General features: G+C 36.1%; 1 protein-coding gene across 1 annotated transcript in view; it reads left to right on the forward strand.

Moving 5' to 3' along the window:
* Positions 1-10577: 10577 nt before the first annotated feature.
* The window catches only part of LOC149246648 (patatin-like protein 2), a 33787-nt gene continuing 20257 nt past the window's right edge, over positions 10578-24107 (forward strand). The window contains exons 1-2 of the mRNA XM_089442100.1: positions 10578-10621; positions 21371-21605. Coding sequence (XP_089298226.1) covers positions 10578-10621; positions 21371-21605 — 279 coding nt within the window. The remainder of the gene's footprint in view (positions 10622-21370; positions 21606-24107) is intronic.

Here is a 24107-nt window from a genome sequence, read left to right on the forward strand (position 1 = left end):
GCGAGCTTTATATGCATGGGTATCTCTTGCGTGTTGAGAGAGAATTTAATTCGGTTCCATATGTGGGGGACATTCATTTAAGGGCCCTCACCTCTTACACTTTTAATCAGATAAGTTGGCAGAAGGCTTTTGACATGTTCGAATCAAATCAAGCCACGAAGCCTTTTATGGTAAGAGGAGAACCCAAGAGATAAGTGACAATGTATAATAAGTACACTACATTTTTGGAAATTATGGGAAACAAGGAACGTATGTTGAGGACACAAAAGTGGTGCATCGATCTCTATGTCAAACAATTGGTCATGTTTTAGGCTGAGGCCCTGGATAGTTGTCAGAAGAGGTGGATGATGTCACCCACATCTGTCTAGAATAGAGAACCGTTTGGAGAACCAAATTTTGCACGGGCACTCAGTAGGGTGCCAAGATATGTGGTGTGCATCCAAACATGTGGGGTCCAATGGATGGGAATTCAATTCCAATACCCTGTTCTATGTTTTCCAGCAAAACACTACACCCCAGCTTATAATGTACCAAATGATTGGTGGAAGGAAGTTCTCCTCTCAGAAGGGTTCAAGGTTCTAGGAACAAAAATGGCCAAAGGATATGATCTCACCCAGCTTCAGGAAGCACACAGCCTATCCAACCCAGACCTGCGAAGACGACGAGCTGCACGAGGGCATGTAGAAGGCTAGTTTGGAGGAGATGTTGGGCACCAAATTGGCCTATCTTTTCCCTGCATTTCCACTCCTCTTTTCATCATTTTTCCATTCATTCACATATATTTACTATGTAACATTATGAGGTAATTCCCCTTTATCGTCTCTTGGGATATTTAATTAATGAAGTAGAGTCATGAAGGTTTCTACCTACACAAACCACTAAAACTTGTGATGACTACAGATTGTGGAGCACAGGCGTTGACCGCGCAGCATATCGAAACAGTTCCGTGATTCACATCAGCTGATCGACCACGAAGAAGTAGGATAACTAACTGCAGCTACTCAACATGTTTTTGACCATTCCCGTTCTTGCTCTCTCAGTGCTAGTGCTACAATACAACTGATGTATATCTTTGGGCATATAGTTGCCAGGTTTTGGGGAGAATTATTCTCCTTTGTATTGTATAAAAGATGGGTCATTCCTGTATCAAGGGGAGACCCCAGTATGGTATTGTAACAGCATTATTCAGATTAATAAGATATAAACCCTTTTGTTGATCTATCGCTCACTGTGAGTAACGCAGCCCTGATCAGAGAGCTGGGCCCGCTCTTCTGATCAGGTGCTATGTGTTTCCTTGTGTTGTGTATATTTTCTATTGCTGTGTTTATTTCTTGTCACTATTACAAATCTCTTAGATAACTGTGAATACCTTTTTACGTTCTGTAGTTGAGTTTTACTTCTGTTTCAGCAATGTTTTGATTTCCAATCACGAACCCTTGGTTGAGGGCAGATCGTAACCTTGCCCCTGCATATACCTTGCGTGTTGCCTTGAAAAGAATACGCACCCGGATTGATACATTAATGTAGGAAAAGGAGTGGAAATTTTTTTCATACCTGGACACCAACAGGCATCTATCAACTTGTTCTGAAACAATACTGTCTAGAAATACAACTCTTCAGAATTGTATAGGTTTAGCAAAATCTGGAATGTGAAAAGATAAATCCGGAATATCCTTGTCGTAACCCAAACCAGTTCTGTGTTTATTTTGTCTAATCTCTTCGCATGGCCTTATAAAATCTTTGGTAATGACAAGCTTCGCATCTGTATGCAAATGACTATCGCATACATTTTCCTGAACATGACTTTGCACTGTGCCCAAATTTCCTCTTGAAATCACTTCATTACTCTAATCATTCTCTGACTGATGATTGGGCTCAAACAAATTATTTTTTTGCACAAGAATGGGTTCAAAATTCTTTTTTGTGATTCATGTAATTCATCTCGCTGAAACTGAGACTTTAACTCCAAGAATTCAATTTTGCTTTTTGCATTTTTCAAACAAGAATGGATGTGAGAAAGCGTGTCCTTGCTGACTTGGATACTGTTATGAATAGTGGACGACATTAAGTTGTTCAATAACTGTAGAAAATCATCAAGTTTGGCCATTTTCTTCAACAATAAATTTAAAAAAAAAAAGTGTTGGCTACCACCGAAAATGCACTCATTACAAACAAAATGACGATGGTTTAATTAGGTGTCGGGTTCAACGTATCATTCACCCATTTACAATATAAAATCAACAATAAAACTATTACAAAAATATGTGCTATTAACAACTTCAAAAAATGTCTCACAAAGATTTGAACTTATGAGCTCACAATCCTCACTATACTAAATTAACTCTTCTAACCACCATGCCCTTTTACTTTCTTGGTTTTATATTTCGTAAATTCTATAATCAATGATCAATAAAATTCAAAAACATGATGTTAATTTTCTTCAAGCGTGGTATTTTGACCGCTGGCATTTAAACTTTCACTATTGAGGGTAACATTTGCAGGAAATGATGTGGAAGAATCCAGTCACCAATACGTTATAGTAAATTGCCACTTCGAACTCCAGCATCAACCGAATCCAAACTTCAATATGTAATTTCAGCTACCTTCCTCTCTTACACAACTTCCACTTTCAATTTAGGTTTAACTACAAACATATGTCAATCAATTAATTTCAAAGTGTTCTGGTGAAATAAAATTCATTCAACCGCTTCTATCAAAGTAGTCTTCCTATTCGACCATGTTCTAACTAATTTTTGAAGGGGAAACGAGACTTTCCACGGCCTGGACGATGCTGCTGTAGACGGTAATCCACACGAAAACAAATTTCAAGTGCACGTTAAATAGAAACTCAGTGCATAGAATTTCCACAAATTCAACTGGATGATGTTTACATTTTGGATGCAAAAATAATCAGTGATGGAAATCCATTCCTTCTTCAAGAGCTCGACAACTTGCGGAAATCATCGAAAACGCAGCTTGTGTAAACCATCGAAAACACACTGAACTTAAAAAAAATCCGTATAGACAGAATCTCCAGATAGTTTAGCTAGAACAAAACCATGCTTGTGAAGATGTGGATCAGTTGTAAAACTCCCGGATGCAAAGATAAAATCAGAGTTTAAAACAGTCACTTTGAAATCACCCCCTCATGAAAGATAAAATCAGAGTTTGAAACTATCACTTTGAAATCACCCCCTCATCGCTCTTTTTCCTTTTTTAAGAGCCACCATAAAAAAATTGAAGCATCTAATTCAAAAATTATGAGAAATATGGGGTGAAGAGGATGGAAATGAGACAATCACAGCGCAACCGACACTGTTGTGTCCTCCAACCTCTGGCACCAGACACCAGTGCTCAAATAATCTCCACACTCCAACAGTGACAGACAAGATTCTAACTTCAAAACTTTGTTCGCCAAAAGTTCAACACAATTCCGAGCAGTGCAGTCTTTGTCTTCCCATGTACCAAGCCTCTCATGTTTACTGGTAATCAAAATGAAAGCAGACAGGTCCTCCTCTGTCACATGTATCCGGGATCAACACAATTCAATCCACAATGGAAATCTTGAATTCTGCACTAATGACTCTGTTCAGATTTCCGGTGAATATAGACTCTTATCGATGGAATAAACAACCACATAAACTTCACAATGAAGCTTGAATACCACGTGGTCGAAAGACTTCAAGTTAATTCAAAGTATATGTTAAACTAAATATTGCACTTCCAAAATTACTATTCTCGTATCTGAAGTCTTTTTGTATTTTATCATTAAGTTAATGAAATGGCACTTTACCAAGATAAAAGTTGGATTAGAATTTGTTGTACAGAAAAAACAGAATGCATGTTTGATCTACTAACCACAATCTTTCCTTCATTGTACAGAGCGGTTAGGTTGACCACGGCCACATCAAAAGAGTGAAGATAAGTCATTGTCTCTCAAATAATATACGCATTTGTACCAGTTAACATTTTCAATTCACCCTACATTCACTAGTCAGAATCGCTGTAAGGTGGCCCGACAATTCCACTGTGATTCCAGAGAGCCTTGTGTGATCGATTGATTGAATTCACCCAATTGATTGATTAATTTCAGTCTCAATTAAGGTGAGAGATTTCTGCTAGATCAAATTAATGGCAAGAAGAAATGATGTTGGTTCTCAAAATCCCTTCGATTTAGACGATGAAGAGGGAAAGAAACCTTGGACTTCGACTTCGAACCCTTTCAAGGATGATGGCCATGGGGTTTCGGGTTTGAGTCCCGTCAAAATGAGTGCAAATCAAACAATTACACAAACCCTCTTGATAACACTAACTACATACCGTGTCTAATGGAGTATATGCAATGCACTTTATGGTTGGAAAAACATTAAACTGATCCGTTAAACCATACCACCTTTAAAACCACTCCAATCTTTGCCATGACAAATATCTTTCATTTTTTTTACCGAGATTAATAGGCAGAGAGATCACCTCGTTCACAAATCCGATTGCAGATGTGGAAGGCTCGTGCATCGGCCTTGGACTCGAATTGGTGATCATCATCCAACATTTCTCCTTCCTCTTGACAATAACAACAAACAACCACACCACTAACCTCTGGTATGTCAAATCGAATGATGATGGTCTCACCATGTTCGCAAGATTCCAGCACTCTCGGCGGATTTCATTTACCTCACTCTTGATGTGTACTAAACCTCATTCTTTGAATACTCTAGTTACCAACAGACACAACACTCACAGATACAAGGAATCAAAGATACACTCATGTTGGTGCAATACATCGGCCGAGAATCTCCTCCAAGATCTCCTGCCCAATGTTTTAGGAGCCACAACACTAGTGCCTTTCTTCAATCAACAGAAGAATGAATTACCGGCTCTGATATCACTGTAAAACCCACTAGAATGGAAACCAAATCAAATGTATATTAATCAATCTCAAATAATTATGCACAAAATGTATATAAAGAAACAGTTGAATTAATTCCCGTGGAGTTCTGGGACTCCAATACCTACACACTAACCTAAGATTAATCCCGAGAATTAGCTATATAACACCACATTCTTTTTTTTATGACATTGTGCAGGTATATATAGGTCCATTCAGAAGTCGTGCACCAGCCCAGAAATATCTGTCAATCATTCAACTTCAAATGATTTAATTATCTATTCAAATAAAATTTCACGTTGCCGATAAAGAAAAAACCTAAAACTAGTTTACCCCAACATGGGAGAAATAGAAGGCAATTGTCCAAATAAAATTTTGTAATATCCTTGGAAGAAAAAAGTGACGCTTCTGCTTATTTGGAGCATTTAACATGCCAGTGATCAATCCTCCAGTACTAGTTCCGACAAATACATCGAAATAATCAGCGATGCGGACTGCTGGACCATCAAGTTTCTGTTGTAAATAAATTCCCACTATTAAACTAATTACTAAAACAAAAAAATTGTGAACAGCTAACGCAACAAGAAAGAGAGAAGCATGTCAGTATAACGAGAGTTGGAGATGACTTAAACTAATTATTAAAACATTTCTTTTACAAACAGTTACACAACCATAAAGAGATAAACACATCTGTCATTGGTGGTTTCGGTTCAGTTTAGTTAGCGGAGTTCTAGATCAGTTCAGTTATTTATTGTTTCTCGTCTCCCAGCTACTACTCAATGATGAAAAGAGCAAGTTTTCACCATTTCTATTTTCAAGTTTATTGCGTGTCCATTTTCCTTCTCAATTATCGTCAAATATAATAAGAACTATCAATTAACCTATGAGGTGTAGGTATATCAATTGTTTGCGTTCTTTTTAGGTCACAGGTTCAAACTTTATGGAGAATAAGTTCAAACTTTATGGAGAGAAGTTGAGGATGGAAGTCATTTTAGGGGAATTAAACTTTCCAATGGGGATCTAGGATCAACTGAGCCATGCACAATCCTAGTGACAATCATCTCATTATGGTTAGATCTATCTTCTTCCATCCAATAAAAGGGTTAGCTTAGGGCTAAATATAATCCTAGTGACAATCATCTGATTATGGTTAGATCTATCTTTTTTCATCCAATAAAAGGGTTAGCTCAGGCCTAAATTTAGCCGAGTCAAAACAAAAAATCCAAAAAGAAAAACAAGACAAGACTAGAACGGAATCCTAGTGACAATCATCTCATTATGGTTAGCCATGCACAATCCTAGTGACAATCATCTCATTATGGTTAGCCATGCACAATCCTAGTGACAATCATCTCATTATGGTTAGATCTATCTTCTTCCATCCAATAAAAAGGTTAGCTTAGGGCTAAATACAATCCTAGTGACAATCATCTCATTATGGTTAGATCTATTTTCTTCCATCCAATAAAAGGGTTAGCTCAAGCCTAAATTTAGCCGAGTCAAAACAAAAAATCCAAAAAGAAAAACAAGACAAGACTAGCACGGAAGGGGTTGAGGATGGAAGCCACTTTAAGAAAATTAAACTTCCGATGGAAGCCACTTTGAGAAAATTAAACTTCCCAAAAAGTTTCGGAGCTCTAATGAACCTCACACCATCTTAGTGATAAAAAAGCTCAAAAATCCAAATGATAAACATCCCATGTGCATAGATCTATCTTCTTCCATTTAATTAAAAAAACAAAAACCCAAAAACATTCCAAAAACAAAAACTATCAATTAACTTATCTTATTATTTTCATTTATCTCCTTGCGCATTAGCTTTAATTATTTTATTTTTATATAAATTACAGAGAGAGTCGACGTAACTGGACTACAAACGTGACATGACATGTAGTCGTTTTTATAATTTATATAAACGAAATGAGTATATCATCTTAGAATCGAATTAATTAATTAATTAAATTATATATTGAAAGTTACTGTCCTATTTATTAGGATAATTATTATCATCGGAAAAATTAAGTTTTTAATTTAGTTTTTAAAATATTATTTTTACATGTATTAAAATTAGTTGTTTTTGTTTGTTTGTTTTTTAATTATGTTTAGAGGTGTTTTCTATCTTAGTAAAGTAGGATGTTGTAATGTAATATAATGTCTCATAAATATTTTGACCACTTCAAATTACATAAAAATAAAATATAATAAAATATTAAATATTAAATATTAAATTAATAATTAATAATTAAACCTTCCAAGGGCAACTTAATTGGTGATTAAAGTAATGTCAGTTTTCAGAATATTGAGAGATCTAATTATCAAATCCCCTAGGTTGTGACTTGGTTTAGAGACAGAAGAAGAGGTCATAGGCTTGTAACCCGTTTATATAAAAGAGGACAGACCCTGACCTAGTTTATAGAAAAGAGGACAAACCGTAGACTGAGAGGTTTATAGTAAATTTGGAATTATTATGGATCTAGGCTATAAGCTATTCTTATTATATAGTGTATTATAATGTTAAGTTACAATGTGTGATTTCAATGAATTTATGCTCGATTCTAAACAAATTAGATGGGAAAATAAGCCAGAAAACATTTAAAAAGTCTCATTTATATTTAATGGGAAAATAAGTTGGAAATATTTTAAAAAGTCTTAGTTATAGACAATGCCCCTTTACACTTATAACATAATATATATTTTAAATATTTTAATAAATATATTTGTTATTATTTTTAAATATTTAAAATAAAGGTAATTTTTTAAATTACAATATTTATGTAGATAATTATTTAATTTTATATTATTACAAAGTATGTACATAACATGTTTTAACTAATTCTTTTATTTATTTTCATGGTAATAAAATTATATTGTTTTAAGATTGTTTTAGGATTAATTACATATCATTTTATTTGGTAGATATTTTGATCCAACTATTACAGTTCATCCTCAAGATCCATAGGTTTAAATAATCAAGATGCATCATCTTCCAAAAATAAAAGCGGAAGAAAATCAAGTAAAAGTAAAAAATTTAATATGAAATTAATATATAAATGTTAGGAAATAAAGTATTAAGTATAAAATTAGAAACAAACAATTGTGAAAAAATAATAATTTAAAAAAATAAGACAAAAATAAACTAAATAATAAATAAATTTAAAAAGAAAAATGATTTGAAAATAAATATCTATAATAACCATTATTCTCCTTTATTAATAAATTGTAGAAATAAAATATAATCCAAATTAATTAAACTATCAAAATGTTATTATATATTTATATAACTAAAAAGTATATAATATATATTATAACCAAAAATTATTTTCAAATTAAAAAAAAATATATAATATTAAAAAATAATATTTATATAATAATTAAAAAAAAGAAAAGTAAGAGGGAACTTAAAATGTTTATGAAGAAAAAGTAGAAATCTAACTTTTACTTGATTTCCAACTATCGTTTTTGTTTAGTTGTCTTAACATGTTAGGCTATAATTGAGCAACGATATATATATAGTTTTTAAATTTTTGAAATAAAATTATATTTTGAAAATTACAAGTGGTTAAATAATTAAATATTTTACCATATAAATATTAATGGATGTTTCCTTGAGCTTGACCTTTAGGAAAAAATAGTATTTGAAATACACTAATATGTGTGAGGAGTGGAAAATTTATTTATATATAAATATATAACTTTTAAATTTTTGAAATAAAATTGTATTTTGAAAATTACATATGGTTAAATAATCAAATATTTTAACATATAAATATTAATAGATGTGTCCTTGAACTTATCTTTTAAGGATATATATATAATTTTTTAATTTTTGAAATAAAATTATATTTTGAAAATTACAAGTGGTTAAATAATTAAATATTTTAACATATAAATATTAATGGATGTTTCCTTGAGCTTGACCTTTAGGAAAAAATAGTATTTGAAATACACTAATATGTGTGAGGAGTGGAAAATTTATTTATATATAAATATATAACTTTTAAATTTTTGAAATAAAATTGTATTTTGAAAATTACATATGGTTAAATAATCAAATATTTTAACATATAAATATTAATAGATGTGTCCTTGAACTTATCTTTTAAGGAAAAATTAGTATTTGAAATGCATAGTATATATTTGGTTGTTTAAAATCAATTTGCAGTAATCTCACCGGTATTTTAAATAGCTAAACCTAAGTCAATGAAAACCCTAACTAGATCTATAACTCTATGACATCCAGCATAGTGAGTAGGGGTGGCTTTCTCATCACTCTCAACAACACCTACACTGCTATTGGTCAAACCTATTATCCCCCTGTTTTTAAAAGATACAATGGATTCCTATTGTGGGCTTTATCCTTTGCTTGAGAATACATTATAAGATCTCTATCTCTATGATCATGGTTTTTTTTGTTATTTGAATATCAGTAATCACGATTTGTCAATATCGTTTAATGGATACTTTGTTTTGGAAACGTAAGATAGCTTATTTTTAGTTTATCATTTTCTTTGAATACACGATGTAAAATAACTCTGATCGCGATTTCGTGGATCCATATGCAGCATTGGCAATCTTATCTTCATATCATGGCACGCAAGTCGCTAATATTTTAGTGCCTTGCAACCGCACCTTCTACGCGTTAAATTAATATATGTTAACATATATTAATGGGATAAATTTGATAGGTGTCTATTTGTATTTAATCGTTAAATATTGATCATGTTGATATATATATATATATATATATATATATATATATATATATATATATATATATATATATATATATATATATATATATATATATATATATATATATTATTTATTTATTTATTTATTTGATTTTTTAAAAATTAAATAAATAGGATAAATATCATTATTAGTTAAATAGAAATTAAAAAAATAATGATTTTTTTGTTAAGAGCCGCTCTAATATTAAAGAAAGAGATGATATAATGCTTGGTCCTATTATGAAAAGGTCACAGAGAGAGAAGCGGAGAGGAAGAGGGACCTTCACCGATGGCAAGCAACGGCTTCGAACCCTCGCCGATCACGCGCATTCACAGGGTTTTTTCGAGCTTCAGATCCACGCAATGGGGCCAGATCTGGAGGGTCTGCGGGTCGGAGCAAGTGTTGGGAGCGTGGGAAATGAAGCAGGGACAGCAAAAAACGTCCTGGATTCAGGCTGCGGAGCTTCATTTCTGGCATGCAACCTTCCCCGTGCCGTATGATCCCTCAAGACATTACAGGCTTTCTCTCGTCGGCGACCAGCAAGTTCTCAGGTCGGATCCAGGCGAAAACTTTTCCCTCGCGCTCCCTCAAAGACTCCAGGACGAAGCCTCCGTCGAAAGGTACGATTTCAGGCGGGTTAAAGAAAATGTAAAGGCCCAGAGTGTGGACGGGTTGGGATCTACGGCTTTTCCAACTGTTTCGATCGCTGCAGGGGGACTGCACGATGCAGATCTGCCCCCTCTCTCAACAAATTGGCTCAAATAGTATAGATCTGGGCCGGATCTATTGGACCTGGCCAATCCTTGAGAACAGTTAGAACCCAGGCAGCAGATAGGGGGCAAGATTCATAGATTGAGCAGAGGTTTTATAGACATCGACATGCAAATGTAAGAACGACCCACAAAGAGGTCAGATCTGGAAGATTACTCACAAACAGAGCACTGGCAGATCCACAGCGACAATGGATCAGGCGGATCAGGAACCCAACCGAAACCCAGGTCACAGGTAACAATAACACACTTTCAGATTTTCATTAAAACCCCAGAGGGGAAATCTAGATTAGTGTGGGTTCATGCAGATAGCACCATCATGCAGCTGAAACAGCAAATCTGGGCATTGACGGGATGTCCTGTCCAGCTACAACATCTGGTCAGTGGTAGGTGGTCCCTCCAGGATAATAGAACCCTGGAAAGTTATGAGATCGGTCCAGAAACAACCATTGTCCTAAACCTCAGGCTGAGAGGAGGGGCTTTGGCCCAGGGACAGCAAAGCTCCCCAGGAGGGGACAAGGGGAAAAAGACAGCTCCTCAGCAACAACCCAAGGGAGGCTCCTCCTACAAAAACATTCTTCAGGGCAACAAAGATTCAGGGTCCTCTCCAGATCAAGGCAGATATATACCTAGACCATACATAGTAGATTAGCTAGGGCAAACCCCAGCCCTTAACTTTGATTCGTTAGGACTTGATGATTTCATTAAGTCCTATGAAACGCAGGCCCTAATCTACCGTTTTAACAACTTCTGGCCAAAACCAACAGATCTATTTCATTGGATTTTCACCACTTGGACCATGGAATGTGATATACATTTATGCTCCAAGGGGTTTTTCATAGTCAGATTTGCATCCTCGGAAGTCAGAGACACAATCATTAGAGATGGGCCTTGGTTCTGGGGAACATCAGGGCTGTTCATGACCCCATGGTTCCCAGATTTCGATCCAAACAACATGACTGTATCCAAAGTGCCGGTTTGGGTCCATCTCTATAACCTTCCCCTTCACTTTTGGAGTGAGCGAGTACTGGAAGGAATTGGGAACAACATAGGGAGATATATCAAAACAGATCTGGAGAGGATTGATGAAAGGGTATACACTTTCGCACGCATTTGTGTGGAAGTAGATCTAAGCAAAGGGCTGCCAGACAACATAAGGCTGATCTACAAACAACAAAATTGGCTGCAAGCACTAGACTATGAAAATACCGCCTTCAGATGCAGGCTATGCAGGCAGACAGGGCATCTACAAAGCACATGTCCAGAAGCCAAGAAAGCAAATAGTAAAAAGAAGCAGAAAGGGAAGCAGAGGAAAGGATGGCAATTTCCTCCCCCTAACTCAGATGATGAAGAATCAGAAGCAGAAGAGGAAGACACCCCCGCAGAGAATGCAGAAGTACCCCAAGAAATGGAGACTCAGAAGGAAACTACATCAGATAACAAGACTTCACGGCTCCACCCAAATCAGGCAGAGAAGGCAATTGAGGAACAAAGCATGGGAGGGATCAAACGGCATCACCACTCAGATACTTCAGACTCAGACAAGGAAACAGCCTCACAGAAAGCAGAAACACAGTTAGTCTTAGCTTCGATCGAGCCCACTCAAGGAGAGTGGCGCAAGGTCGAAAAGAAAAAGGGGAGAAAAACTTGAAGCGTGAGTTTTTTACTCACTGTCGGAATCATTTTTTTGCCTCTTTTCTCCTTTCTCTTTTCTCCTCTCTCATTCTTTTTCTTTGTGCACGTTAGCTTGTTAACGTTGCATGAGGTGCGTAAGCACTCGAGCCCAAATGGGCAGCTCATGGAAATGCTTCAATGCATCTGCTAGTGTAACTTTTCATTTTTTAAATAAAAGGTTACCGTTTTTTCCACTGGAAAAAAAAAATGCTTGGTCCTATTATAAAAATAATAAATAATAAAATTAAAAATAATTATATATCAATTTAAAAATAATACATTGAATTATTATAATTGTGTGGAATATAGTTTAATTTAAATTCTATTATGTAAATAAAAATAAAATAAAAAATTATATATAAAAAAAATATTGAATTATTATAATTGTGTGGAATATAGTTTAATTTAAATTTAAAGAAGGAAGAGTAGTTTAGATCTATTTTAACTCTAGATCTATCAAGTATAGGGATTGGATATCCTTTCACTCTAAAAACAATTTAGGTCTTAAGAGATTTGATCTCTCTCAGTACTTGGTAGATCCATGGATTTAGGTTGATAACTAAGATTTTAAAGTAAGTATGAGACTAGCGCTCCTATACAAATTAAATGGTTGGTAAATTTCAATAGCCATTAATACATCATAACCATTGTAACTTTTATTTCATAACACATCTCACATTTCTTAAAAAAAAAAATCAATAAAACTAACTAAATTAAAGTTGCATTATTAATATTATTATTAATAATTATAAAAAGAATTAATTGCACCAAGAGACAATCTCTAAAAGAAATGTTACAACTTACAATGTCTTATCCTATTGGTAGACCCAGAGTTAAGATAAATGTAGGATGGTATATAAGTAAAAGATATATACATTTAAAATAAAACATGTAATTCTTAACAATGAAGATTTACTCTCACTTCACTATGGATATTTTTTGTTACAATACCATGCCTTATAAACACCACATGCCTAAAAAACCATAACCCAATTCATATGATACTTTTTTAATTAATTAAGTTAATTAGAAAGGTGAAAAAGACATAACTACTTTGAAGATAAATCTCAACCTTTGATTCATGAATACTACTAAGAATATTGTACAAAAATTCTTGGCCGTTAAACGTTTACCATCCACCTAATAATTATTGATAATCAAATTAAAATTATGGAAATCCTATTCCAAAATAAACAAGTCTATTGGCATAATTAATACTAACTAAACTAATCTTGTGTAACATAATTATAGAATTTTAAATAGCTATATAATTTTAGTTAATTAGTGTTGTACTAAAAGAACAATCAAGAAAAACATTGTTGGAATTATTTTTATAAACATGATTAGTTAGTTTTCATTCCATAGATTAGAAAAAGCCTTTTTTTATTTGTTCCCCACTAGAAGAAACTTTTTAGTCAGTAATCAACGAGGGAAGCTCAAACTCTAAAAATGGATATATAATGCACATATTTTTCAAAATTACTGAGGGAAGCTCAAACTCTAAAAATGGTTATATAATGCACATATTTTTCAAAATTTATACATTCTCAGATTGGTAAATAAGTAGGTCTTATTAGGTTTTATTGATGAATATAGTGTTTCATTTCATATATTATCTAATCCTAAAACCAAGGTCTTTTGAGAGTGAAAAAAAATACCATAATATAAGATATCAGTGGGAAAAAAAACTTATAATGTTTAACTGTAACCTTTATGACCACTATCTAAATTTGAGCTAAGACTATTACCATGGACACAATGCATGATACCTTTTAGAATTTAAACAATATAAAACTAAAAATCTATAGAAGAAGGGTTATGCTCCCAAAGAGATCCTGGAGTTGCCTACTCTTTGTAGTAACCAAGCTTTTAGGAGTACTAGATAGGTTGGATAAAAGAAAGAGTAGATCACATGGAATTAGAATTGGATTTTTTAAGGAAGCCTTTGATGCCCTCAATCCTTGGTGATCATATACCTTTTTATATCCCTTTGTAGCTTGTTTAACTGAAATTTGAATACCAAATATCCTCCTCACGAAAGAATCAAAATTTCCCTTGAAAATCAAGGGTTATTGTTATAGATCTACAATTGTAGATTGTTAGATTTTAGACTTTTCTAGTTTTCTTTTGTAGATAAAGAGTTTGGATTTTCCACAATAGTATTTGAAAGTTGTTGACATTTTGAATCCCAAAGAGGAACCATCATCAAGATAATTATTAAAGAAAGATGAGAAAAAATGGAGGAATAAATAAAAGTTATAAAAAGAAATCTGAAAACTATAAAAGGCGAGCTAAGAAAACCCTAGAAATGAAAAATATTTATGTATAATATTCTAATAATTAATGTATATAAATTAATAAAGTGCATATTTTGTAAATGATTATTAAATGATAATGTGTATTAATAAATCTAATACTACATTATATTTATTATAATAAATCCTACTAAATAAAAATTATATTATATAATGGAATTTCAGAGATGCAACCACCCTTCAAAATACCTTGGAGTCCCTCTTTCTGACAAGCGCTTGACTCGTTCAACTTGGGAATGTCTTATCACCAAAATGGAAAAAGTACTTGCTAATTGGACATTCAGATCTCTCAATCTGGTAGGTCGTTTTCTTCAAGTCAAGTCTATGTTGCAGGCCATACCCTAATATTTGTATTTTGCCCTTGCGGCCCCCAAATCCATCTCCAACACTCTCAGAAACCTCCAGAGAAATTTCCTGTGGAGAGGCTCATAAAAGAAGCAGAAGTGGTTGTTGGTGGCTTGGGACAAGTTGTGTAAACCCAAAAGAGCAAGCAGTCTCGATTTGAGGGACCCTGAACTCTTAGTGAAATCCCTGGGAGACAAAACATTGTGGCGATTGATTGCAAACCCAAACTCCCCCTAGGGAATTGTTTGTAAAGCAAAATATGTTCCTACCCATTTGCATGAACATCTCATCAGGCTCAATGGGACCATTAAGGGCTCTGCCATATGGAACGAGGCTTGGGACAACAGAGCATTCATACATAATCACATTTTTTGGGAGGTGGGAAATGGGGACAAAGCACTATTTTTGGAAGATGCATGGCAACAAAGGTTGGGTCTTATCCATGATCAATTCAGACAGATTCGGATAGGTATGCAAAACAAGGGCAAGAAAAGGGTCAACCAATACTGGAAATCAAGTAATGGCAATGAAAACTGGAGGGAATGGTTAGACGAAAAATATTGGGAACCCCCACCTAACCCTCTGGAGTGGCAGGAGCTCTCGAGTGAACTCCAGAAAAGACAAATTCAAGTTGAAACCATTGAGGAAAAGATCATATGGGGGAAGAATGTGGTCGGACACTTCAACTTAAAGGAAAATTACAACTACATTACGCTCCATGACCAACATCAAATGGAGTGAAAATGGAAGACTCTTTGGGAGAGGAAATACTAGCCTAAAATAACCCTTTTTTATGGCTCATCATGCAAAAAAAAATTCTAACCTGGGACAACTTAAGGAAGAAAGGGTAAATTTTCCACTCTAGATGCAATCTTTGTGAGCAAAAGGAAGAAACAACTACACATTTTCTGAACAAGTGCCCCTTCACAAACAAGTTATGGAATTGGGTCTATTTAGTTTTCAAGGTTTTGGATGTTAGGGCCTAAATCTGCCTCAGGCTGAGAAAGGCATGATCTAGGGTAACATCAAACCACACTTAACCTGGTAGCTAGCCCTACCAGGTCGGGAGAGGGCTCTCTCCTTGTCAATCTAAGAAAAATATGATCAATGAGGCTTGAGATGACTGACGTGATGACTGATTTTAGGCTAGGTATGTGTACCGATGTGTTTGATTGAATTTAAAATGGGTTTACTGGCTCAATTGTGAAAGGCAGATTTGGGTCCAGGTAATGGACACAGTCTTGCAGATACCTCTATGGGGCGAGGTAGGCAAATGGTTTAGTACTTCAAATTGAGTGAGATGGAGAGCTTTTAGACTGGTCAGGAGTTGGAGAGGGCATGAAAGTCTCAGGGATCCTCTTCAAACATATGAAAACATAAATAACTAAACGAAACCCTAGGTAGAGCACTGCAAATCAATGAATTCTACCTTTATCCTTGCTTCATTTAGTTAAGATGAACAAAGAGAGATAATGGCATACATAAAAAAAATGTAAACTTGCGATTACAGAAGGAAACACAATACCAAATCAAGTTGCCACAAGAATCTCATAAAGTGTTGTAAACCCTGGTCTCTTCCTTTGCCAAACTACTGAAAAATGAGTGTACAATAATGCTCAGAGCATTCAAAAAAGTTCAACCTTCTCCAATGACTGAAAAATTACAAGATATAGGCAACCAACATTTTATCCTAGCCTCTAGGGGTCGAGCTCATAAGTTTAGGAGCTGTTCCAAAAAATTCTAAATTGAGAACTAAAAAGTAGGTAGTGGAACAACTTGCCTCTAAAAACTAGGGAACTGATTCATTCAGTTGCAAACTACCTTTTCATGGATGAATCTACCTCTATGAGTGAAAATTTAGCATAATTACATCAAAATCCATCAAGTCACATTAAATTACATCATAAGTTTGACTACTGGAAAGTGAAAAGTCAAACTGTGAAGAAACAAGGTGAAAAACAAAGTTTTTTGGCTAAAATGAGCAAATTTCATCCCATGCATTGCACTGATTTCCCTATGCATAACGCCTTTTTGTAGCTAATTTTAGAGGCCTTCCTATGCACCAAATTTTCTCCAAGTGGTCTTGTTGGAAATTTATGTCTGTCTACTTTCCAGAACAAGTGGAATTTCTAAATTTGGCCTCCATGTACCCCTCCAAAACTGAGTTCTCCCAACAATACTCCTTGTATGTCCAAAAAGGGGCAGAAAGGTCATTTTTGAGGTGTTTTTAACCTTTTTGGAAGCTCAAAACCTGTCAAATTTTCTTGGCCACGTGAGGGCGTTCATATTTTTCCATGAAAAATCCAAAAATGTTGAGTTTTCCTCAAAATGAGGTGTCTAACAAAAGCGTGCGCCAAGTGGTATGGCGCATCAGGCAGAAAAACCTGTTTTTTAGGCCAAAAATTTCAAAATTGCAAAAAGTTTCCAAAATTTCTTGAAATTTGGGCTGAGTGTTCCTCATCAAGTGTTGTGTTGGGCTAAGGAAGCCTCAGCCAAGATCTGGAGTCTATCTTGCTCTTTTCGCTTCCTCGATGCTTTCTTCAACTTGGCCTTCAAAATCCTAATTCTTGCTTTGCACACCTTGTTTCTCGCCAAGTAGTGGTAGGCCATGTGCCTCAACATCTTTTTCTCCCTGTTGGCCTTCTCTAGCATCTTTTCCAAGTGCATATTTTCCCTCTCAAGCCAAGATTCATGATCAGCATCAATTTCTTGTTCAAGTGGTGTCAACTTGATTTTCCTCCTCTTGGCAGCTTGCCAGTTTTCTCGTATGTTTTGTAGCTCCATGATGGTTTGTTGATCCTCTAGCTGTTTGTTTCTTTGCTCCAGATATTTGATTATCCATTTGGCTCTTTCTAGGTTGAGAGACAAATCATGAATGTCAACTTGTTGTTCCTGAATGATCTCCTTGAGCTTTGAGCTTTGGGAGCCCAAATCGGTGTCATCATCCTGAATAAGAATGAAATCTGTCTCTTGACCTCCTGAAGGTCCCTCATCATGTAAGGGCTACTTGCCCTTGTCCTGTACCTACTCTGTTGATGGAGGAAATGAGACCCCTTCCACCCCGGGTGGAGATAGTACTCGTTTTGCTGCTGCAAACAACCTTCTAGTGCCCTTTTGGTATGTGACAAACACTGGCACACTAGTGGTTTGTGTCTCATGAATCTCCTGTTGATGTGAAGGCCCTCATGCCTCATGAAAAACTGCCAGGGGTACTTGAGGACCTGTAAAGACCTCATGTGCAATGAAATTCTCCCATGAAATTTTCAATAAACCAAGATGATGCAAGACCACAATTTTGATTAGTGCAAAATGATATATACTGTTATACTATTGTTGAGGAGGTTTCCTTTACACTAAGGTGGTCATCTTCTCAATGTTATGGAAAATGAAATAAGGGAGGTTCATCATCCTCACCCTAGTAAAGTGCATCAACAATCTGATATGATAGGCGTACAGACGAGAAAATTTTCCCTCATAGCTGAAATATCTAATTATGAGTTTCATCAAGGGAGCATAAGTGTCCTGCAAATACTGGAAATGAAAAACTCTACTGATATGTCTCTGAAAGCCAGCCTTGATGTAAGGCTCATAATTCTCTCTGTCTATCAACTGCCTCTTATTCCACTACTCACCTACATTTGGAATGCCGGTTGCCTGAGCAATAGTCTCAGGTGTCAAGGTGAATGTCACACCTGCCAAAGTGAGTTGAGCATTATGAAGATGGAGCACAAACAATCTGGCCAACTCATGGTGGTACTTGACTCTCTCCACCATCTCACAGAAATGATAACAAGATTGGTGTTGAAAGCATGTAACAACAAGAGGACAAGCCAACAGCTCAGCAAGTGAAATAGGCTCCTCCCGGTTGTGTTTTCCACCCTTGTGAGGCCTCCTTGGTGCATGCATTTCTCTAGAAGAATCACTGACTGTCTCCTCATCTCTGTCATAGGAAGAATATGACTCCATGTTTGCCAATGTTTGAATTTTCTTAGATGAGTATGAAGAGATTTTATGGTGTCTTTAGGTTTTTGCTGCCAAAGATATGAATGTATGAGGGACTATGGAGGGAATGTGTATGAGGGGTTTGGGAATTTTACTGACAAGTTTTGGGGGAATAAAAGGGTTTAGGGAATAATATTTAGGCTTTGGGACAACAATTAGGGTTTGGGGATATTTAGACTAGGGTTTGGGATAGTGGGACTAGGGATTTAGGATTAGTAGTTTTGAGGATATGGGGATTATGGAATAGGAAAAAGGGAGAGAGAAAATGAAGTGAGGGAGTGAAGGAGTAAGGGAGTGAAACTGAGAGGAGTAGGTTTAGTAGCAAAAAATACAATTTGTAAACCCTATGCAATGGTTTTTAATAAAACTGTAAGGATATAGGGTTTCAGTATTTCCCTATTAAATCACCAAGAAGACTAAGAAAAACTCATTCATTGGTCATGAGGGAGCATCAACTTACTTGAACAATGGAGAATTTAGCAATTTTGAGAGTTTGGAGGAAGTTGTGAGCGTTTTCGGGCCTTGTAGACCTGTGCGCCACGCCACCTCACAGGTGCACCATGCCTGCTCTGTGCACCGTGCCCCTTGTAAAATTACACTGCTGAATGCTGCCCAATGTGCCGTGCCGGATGAGTGCACCGCGCCCACGCCCCAGTGCGCCGCGCCTAGGTTTTCCCATGTTTTGGCACAAAAATCACTCTCTTGGCTTTTGGAAGACCAATACACTTTCTCTCTTTCTCTTGAGGACACAAATGAAACTTATTGATATGAATACACTTTATATACACATGGTTTTGATTTTTCACTTACAAAAACCCACTTTTCTAATGTTTGATTTTGACTTGCTTTTAAAACTCTGTTTTTGGGCAGTTTACCTTATTTTTGCCTTTAATGAACTGAATGCTTTGACTTTTTTGTTTCTTTTGCAGGTGGTGAAGTTGCATAGGCTTGGCAAGGTGACCACGGCTGCCTCTGAAGTTATTACATAAGGAAAAAATGAAATTACATCAAATTTGTACATGAAAACATAAAAACTCTGTTTTTCCTCAAAACATGGTTTTGAGGAAAAATCAATCATTGAGCATGTGATTATGGAAATTATTGTTACTGAAACTTTATTTGACCTCCTCACGCGCCTACAGACCTTTTATTGAGCGTTTACAAGACTTTATTGACGAAACCCTAGACCTAATGAGACTTAAAACCCTAAAAATGACTTTTGCAAATTTAAAGACAAAAAATGACTGCAGATGATCTAGATGTATGAAAATGGGCTAGTAGGTAAAGAACATGAGGGAAAATGTATAAAAAGCCACTACCATCAGATGATACATGATCCTAATGGAATGCAGCTGATCAGATGAGACACCTAACATGCAATGCAACAAGAGAATTTGATCACTGATGGAGGGATGAAGATACCAACACTAACATTAGAAAGGGATATCTCCTCCCTCCTCAATACCATTGATAATTAGAGATCCTCCCTATCCCCTAATCCTCTAGTGAATAAAGCGTCGAACCTTCTATCAGGTATCATTTGTTGGGCTCTGTGGAAGGAGAGGAATGCAAGAATTTTCAAAGGAATCCACAACCAGGAAGAGGTTGTTTTGTCCATAGTCATGCAACCCATTAGAGAAACGGTGGCTTATTCCACTCTTCAGTTCCCCAATGACCCTCCTAGTAGTTTGGAACTGCGTATTCTTACCCTCCTAGATCTTCATCTCACCTAGTACTCCAAGGCCTCAAGAATTTTGGGAAATCGGGGAAATGCAGACCACTGGTCTCCCCCGGAGATAGGCACTCTCAAACTAAACTATGATAGGGTAGCGAAAGGTAACCCGGGAAGAGAAGGCTTCGGGGGTGTCTTCCAGAACTCGCATGGGTAAATCTTATGGATCTATGTGAGAAATATTGGAAACACTACCAATAACATAACAGAATTATAGGCCCTAGAACATGGGTTGGCCATTGCCAAACTCCACAACTTTGGACCCCTGATCACCGAAGGGGACTCGATGCTGACAACTCAGGCTAGCCGTGAATTATAGCAGGGCATGGAAGCTGCTAGGGTGTCAGAGAACTAGTGCCTAAATAGAATCCTCCAAAAAATAAAAGGCCACATAGAGAGGGTGAGAAGGCTTCATTTCCAAGCTATCGGGCACAATGGGAATGGCCTGACTGATAGACTAGCGAATGAAGGTACAGTGGGAAACTATCGTCTATGAACAATGGCATGGATTGACCCAAAGCACAACAAGTTGCGTCAGCAATGTGAAACCATCAATGGAAAGGACAATAAGAATAACGTGCACTAATTTCTTTGAGATCTCAAGTCTCAATTATTATGATAGCAGTTGCTTGGCCAAAGGCAATACTAAAGGAAATCTGCCCGATGCCGCAATCCCAATGACTGCCATGCCAAAGGAGCTATCAGAAGCTTTGTATCCCCTCTAGGGCATCGTCCATCCATCCTATCATTCTCTTTTGGTACAACCTCCCTCACCTACCTCTGGTACCTCCCATGACTCGCATTGATTCCCTGCCTCTGATCCCCTCACCCCTCGATTCTCTCCAGCCCCTATGTATACCCCCTTACACCTGCTCCTCCCTGTCACCTTGCCTGTTGTTGCCTCTTGTTTCTGTAGGATCCCTTTCACTGTTATCTTGTTGATATACCCTCCCCCTTTCATGGCACCCAAACGTGGTTCAAGGCCGACTCCTAGTCGTGGTTGTGGTCGTGGTCATGACCCTTCCCGTTGGAACAACCGGGGTTCTCCACCAACCACCAGAACCAAATCTTCTGCTAGGAGAGCTACCCTGAATTATTCCATAGCTGTTAACCATGAGACACAGGAACAGATTGCTAACCTTGAAGCTCAGGCAAGGGTCCTTAGATGAGGGGTGTCCTCAGAAGAGGTGGCGAAGGAATTTGCGTGGATCCTTGATCCAAGTCTCACTACGGCCAAGGAGAAACTGTACACTGGTGCAATCGACCTCTCATGGTAGATGAAAATGCTCCTCAGTCTATCAATGTTGGAGTAGGCTAAAATATCCAAGGCAGTGGAAGAGAAAATTGGCAAGCTTACGAACAAGATGGAATCATTCCACCATTATCGCTTCGTCGCTATGGATTCTCCACATTACACTATGCTGAAGAATCAGGTTACCATGGGGGTTTGCTTGCCATTTGAAGGATCCCCTAGTGTCAAAAAGGAGGCAACTAATGCTTCCTCCAGTAGTCCAATGGCCACAATCATGTAGGAAGGCAATAGTCAAGAGTTGCTTGTTAGCCTGGATGATGACCCTGCTGAAGGAAATATTTATTTCCCTTGTGCTGGAGAGTTTTTCTCGCACAATCCAACCTTTTATAAATACAGTTTTCATGCAGTAATATATTTTATCTTATTCACAAAAAAAATTATATTAAATAATGTAATTAATGTTACGTATAATAATTATAATTAAAGTATATTAAATGAAGATGTTATAATTAAATTAAATTAAAATTTATATGTTAAATTTTTATAATGTAATTTATTATTATAAGTTAAAATATTATATGAATTCAAGCTAGGGAGAGAGATTCATATATGAGAGGTTACATTTGAGAAGAGTTGGCTGAACCAATTTGTTTGATTAAAGGAAACCAATTGCCATTAATCCCAATACCACCATCTCTCTTGAGATTATGTGGATGTTTCATTATCTCAAGGACTTCCTTGATCTTTCTCTTCTAATAGTGGTCCTCCTTAGTGATGATCCTAGCATTTTCTAACAAAACATTATGCTTAACTTTCAAGGGGTGTTAAAAAAGGGATGAAGTATGCGATCTTCCATTATTTAATATTTGCTCCATGCTCCTTTAGTGTTCTTCGCAAGGAACACCCTAATCTCCAATATAAATTTTAGCACAAGAGCAATCAATTTTCTAGATTCCTTTAAGCTGATGTTGATCAATATTGTATTTCATAGCTCTCATTCTTTGCTTGATTGTTCATGTTGTCTTGAAACGAGTGGATATATCCTTAACCAAAATCCTTGCAATCTTGTTAGTAACTCCTTGATTGTAAGGAAGGTACACCTTAAAAAAAATGTGTTTGAGGGAATTGGGAGCTAACCTTTCCTTCAACTATTCTTATAACCTTCCTAATGTCCTTGTCCTTGTATCCTATATTTTTAAAGATTGTAGTCAAGTGCTTCTTCTCTTCATCTAAGTACTCGACATTCAATATTCTAAGGGCCTTGATAGAAAGAGTATTGAGGAAACCAAATTTTTTATTAGGATGATGATAGGAATCATCATGGAGGTAACTCTCTGTGTGAGTTCTTTCTGAAGACTCAATGTCTCAATGTACCATCTTATTTTCTGGTAACAAAAACATCTAGGAATTATATGCTTTTGTTTTCCTGCATCTCCATAGTAAACTTAATTTCAGAAGACATAGAACTAAGGTGATTGAAAAAATTATCAAGTTTTGTTTTACCATGTGTCCATTTTACGTTTGTGTCATCAAAAAATCTCTTCCACCAAGATGGTTTTAAAGGGTATGATTCAAAGGCTTTGTTCACAAGGTACCCCATGTATAAGTTTGCAACAATTGGTCAGAGAGGAAATCCCATTGCAAATCTAAATATTTTTTCATAATAATTTCTTTGGAAATCGAAAAATGTGGAGTGAAGACATATCATAACAAGATTCATTGTTTCATGATCCACAACTTCCTTACTAACTTAAATGGCTTCGCCTATAGGAATTTTGGTAAACAAGGACACCATGTAAATACTTGTTAGGATGTCATTTGGATCCACTTTCTCATTTTTGATAATTTTAACAAAATCATTGGAATACTCAATAAACTAATTAATATTTACAACAAGGGGCGTAAGGATCTTGGCAACATATTTTGCTAATTCATAACTCGAGGAGCCAATAGTATTGATTTTGGCATTAGAGGAGCCCCTTCCTTGTGAATCTTTTGCAGTCCATACATTTTGAGGATAATTTTACAAGAAAGTGTTATCCTGTTCCTTAATCTCTCATGAAGGTTAGACACCTTGAGCTACCATATCTTTCATTGTCCAATACATTTCAACCAATATAAAATACCTCATCTCATAAATCCTAGTGTTGCTTAGGTCGAGGACCTAACCTTAAGTCTCTATTAGAATCATAGTTGCATCAGTGGTCTCACACAATTTCTAAACCTACATATCAACATCCTTAATGGCAATACCTTTCGCTTTGTTGAACATTGGTATAAGAACTGGCTTTGTGTACAAGCCATGTCTTGCTCCACATGGGTCACATAACACTACCTAGAACTCGTAGTTTGAATTGTGCTCCAAGGGAAAGGACCAATCATTTTCCTTTGCTATTATGTC

The sequence above is a fragment of the Pinus tabuliformis genome, chromosome 7 (genome assembly GCF_031772625.1).
Source record: "Pinus tabuliformis cultivar Carrire ecotype Pingquan chromosome 7, CPIR1, whole genome shotgun sequence".
NCBI classification, from domain to species: domain Eukaryota; kingdom Viridiplantae; phylum Streptophyta; class Pinopsida; order Pinales; family Pinaceae; genus Pinus; species Pinus tabuliformis.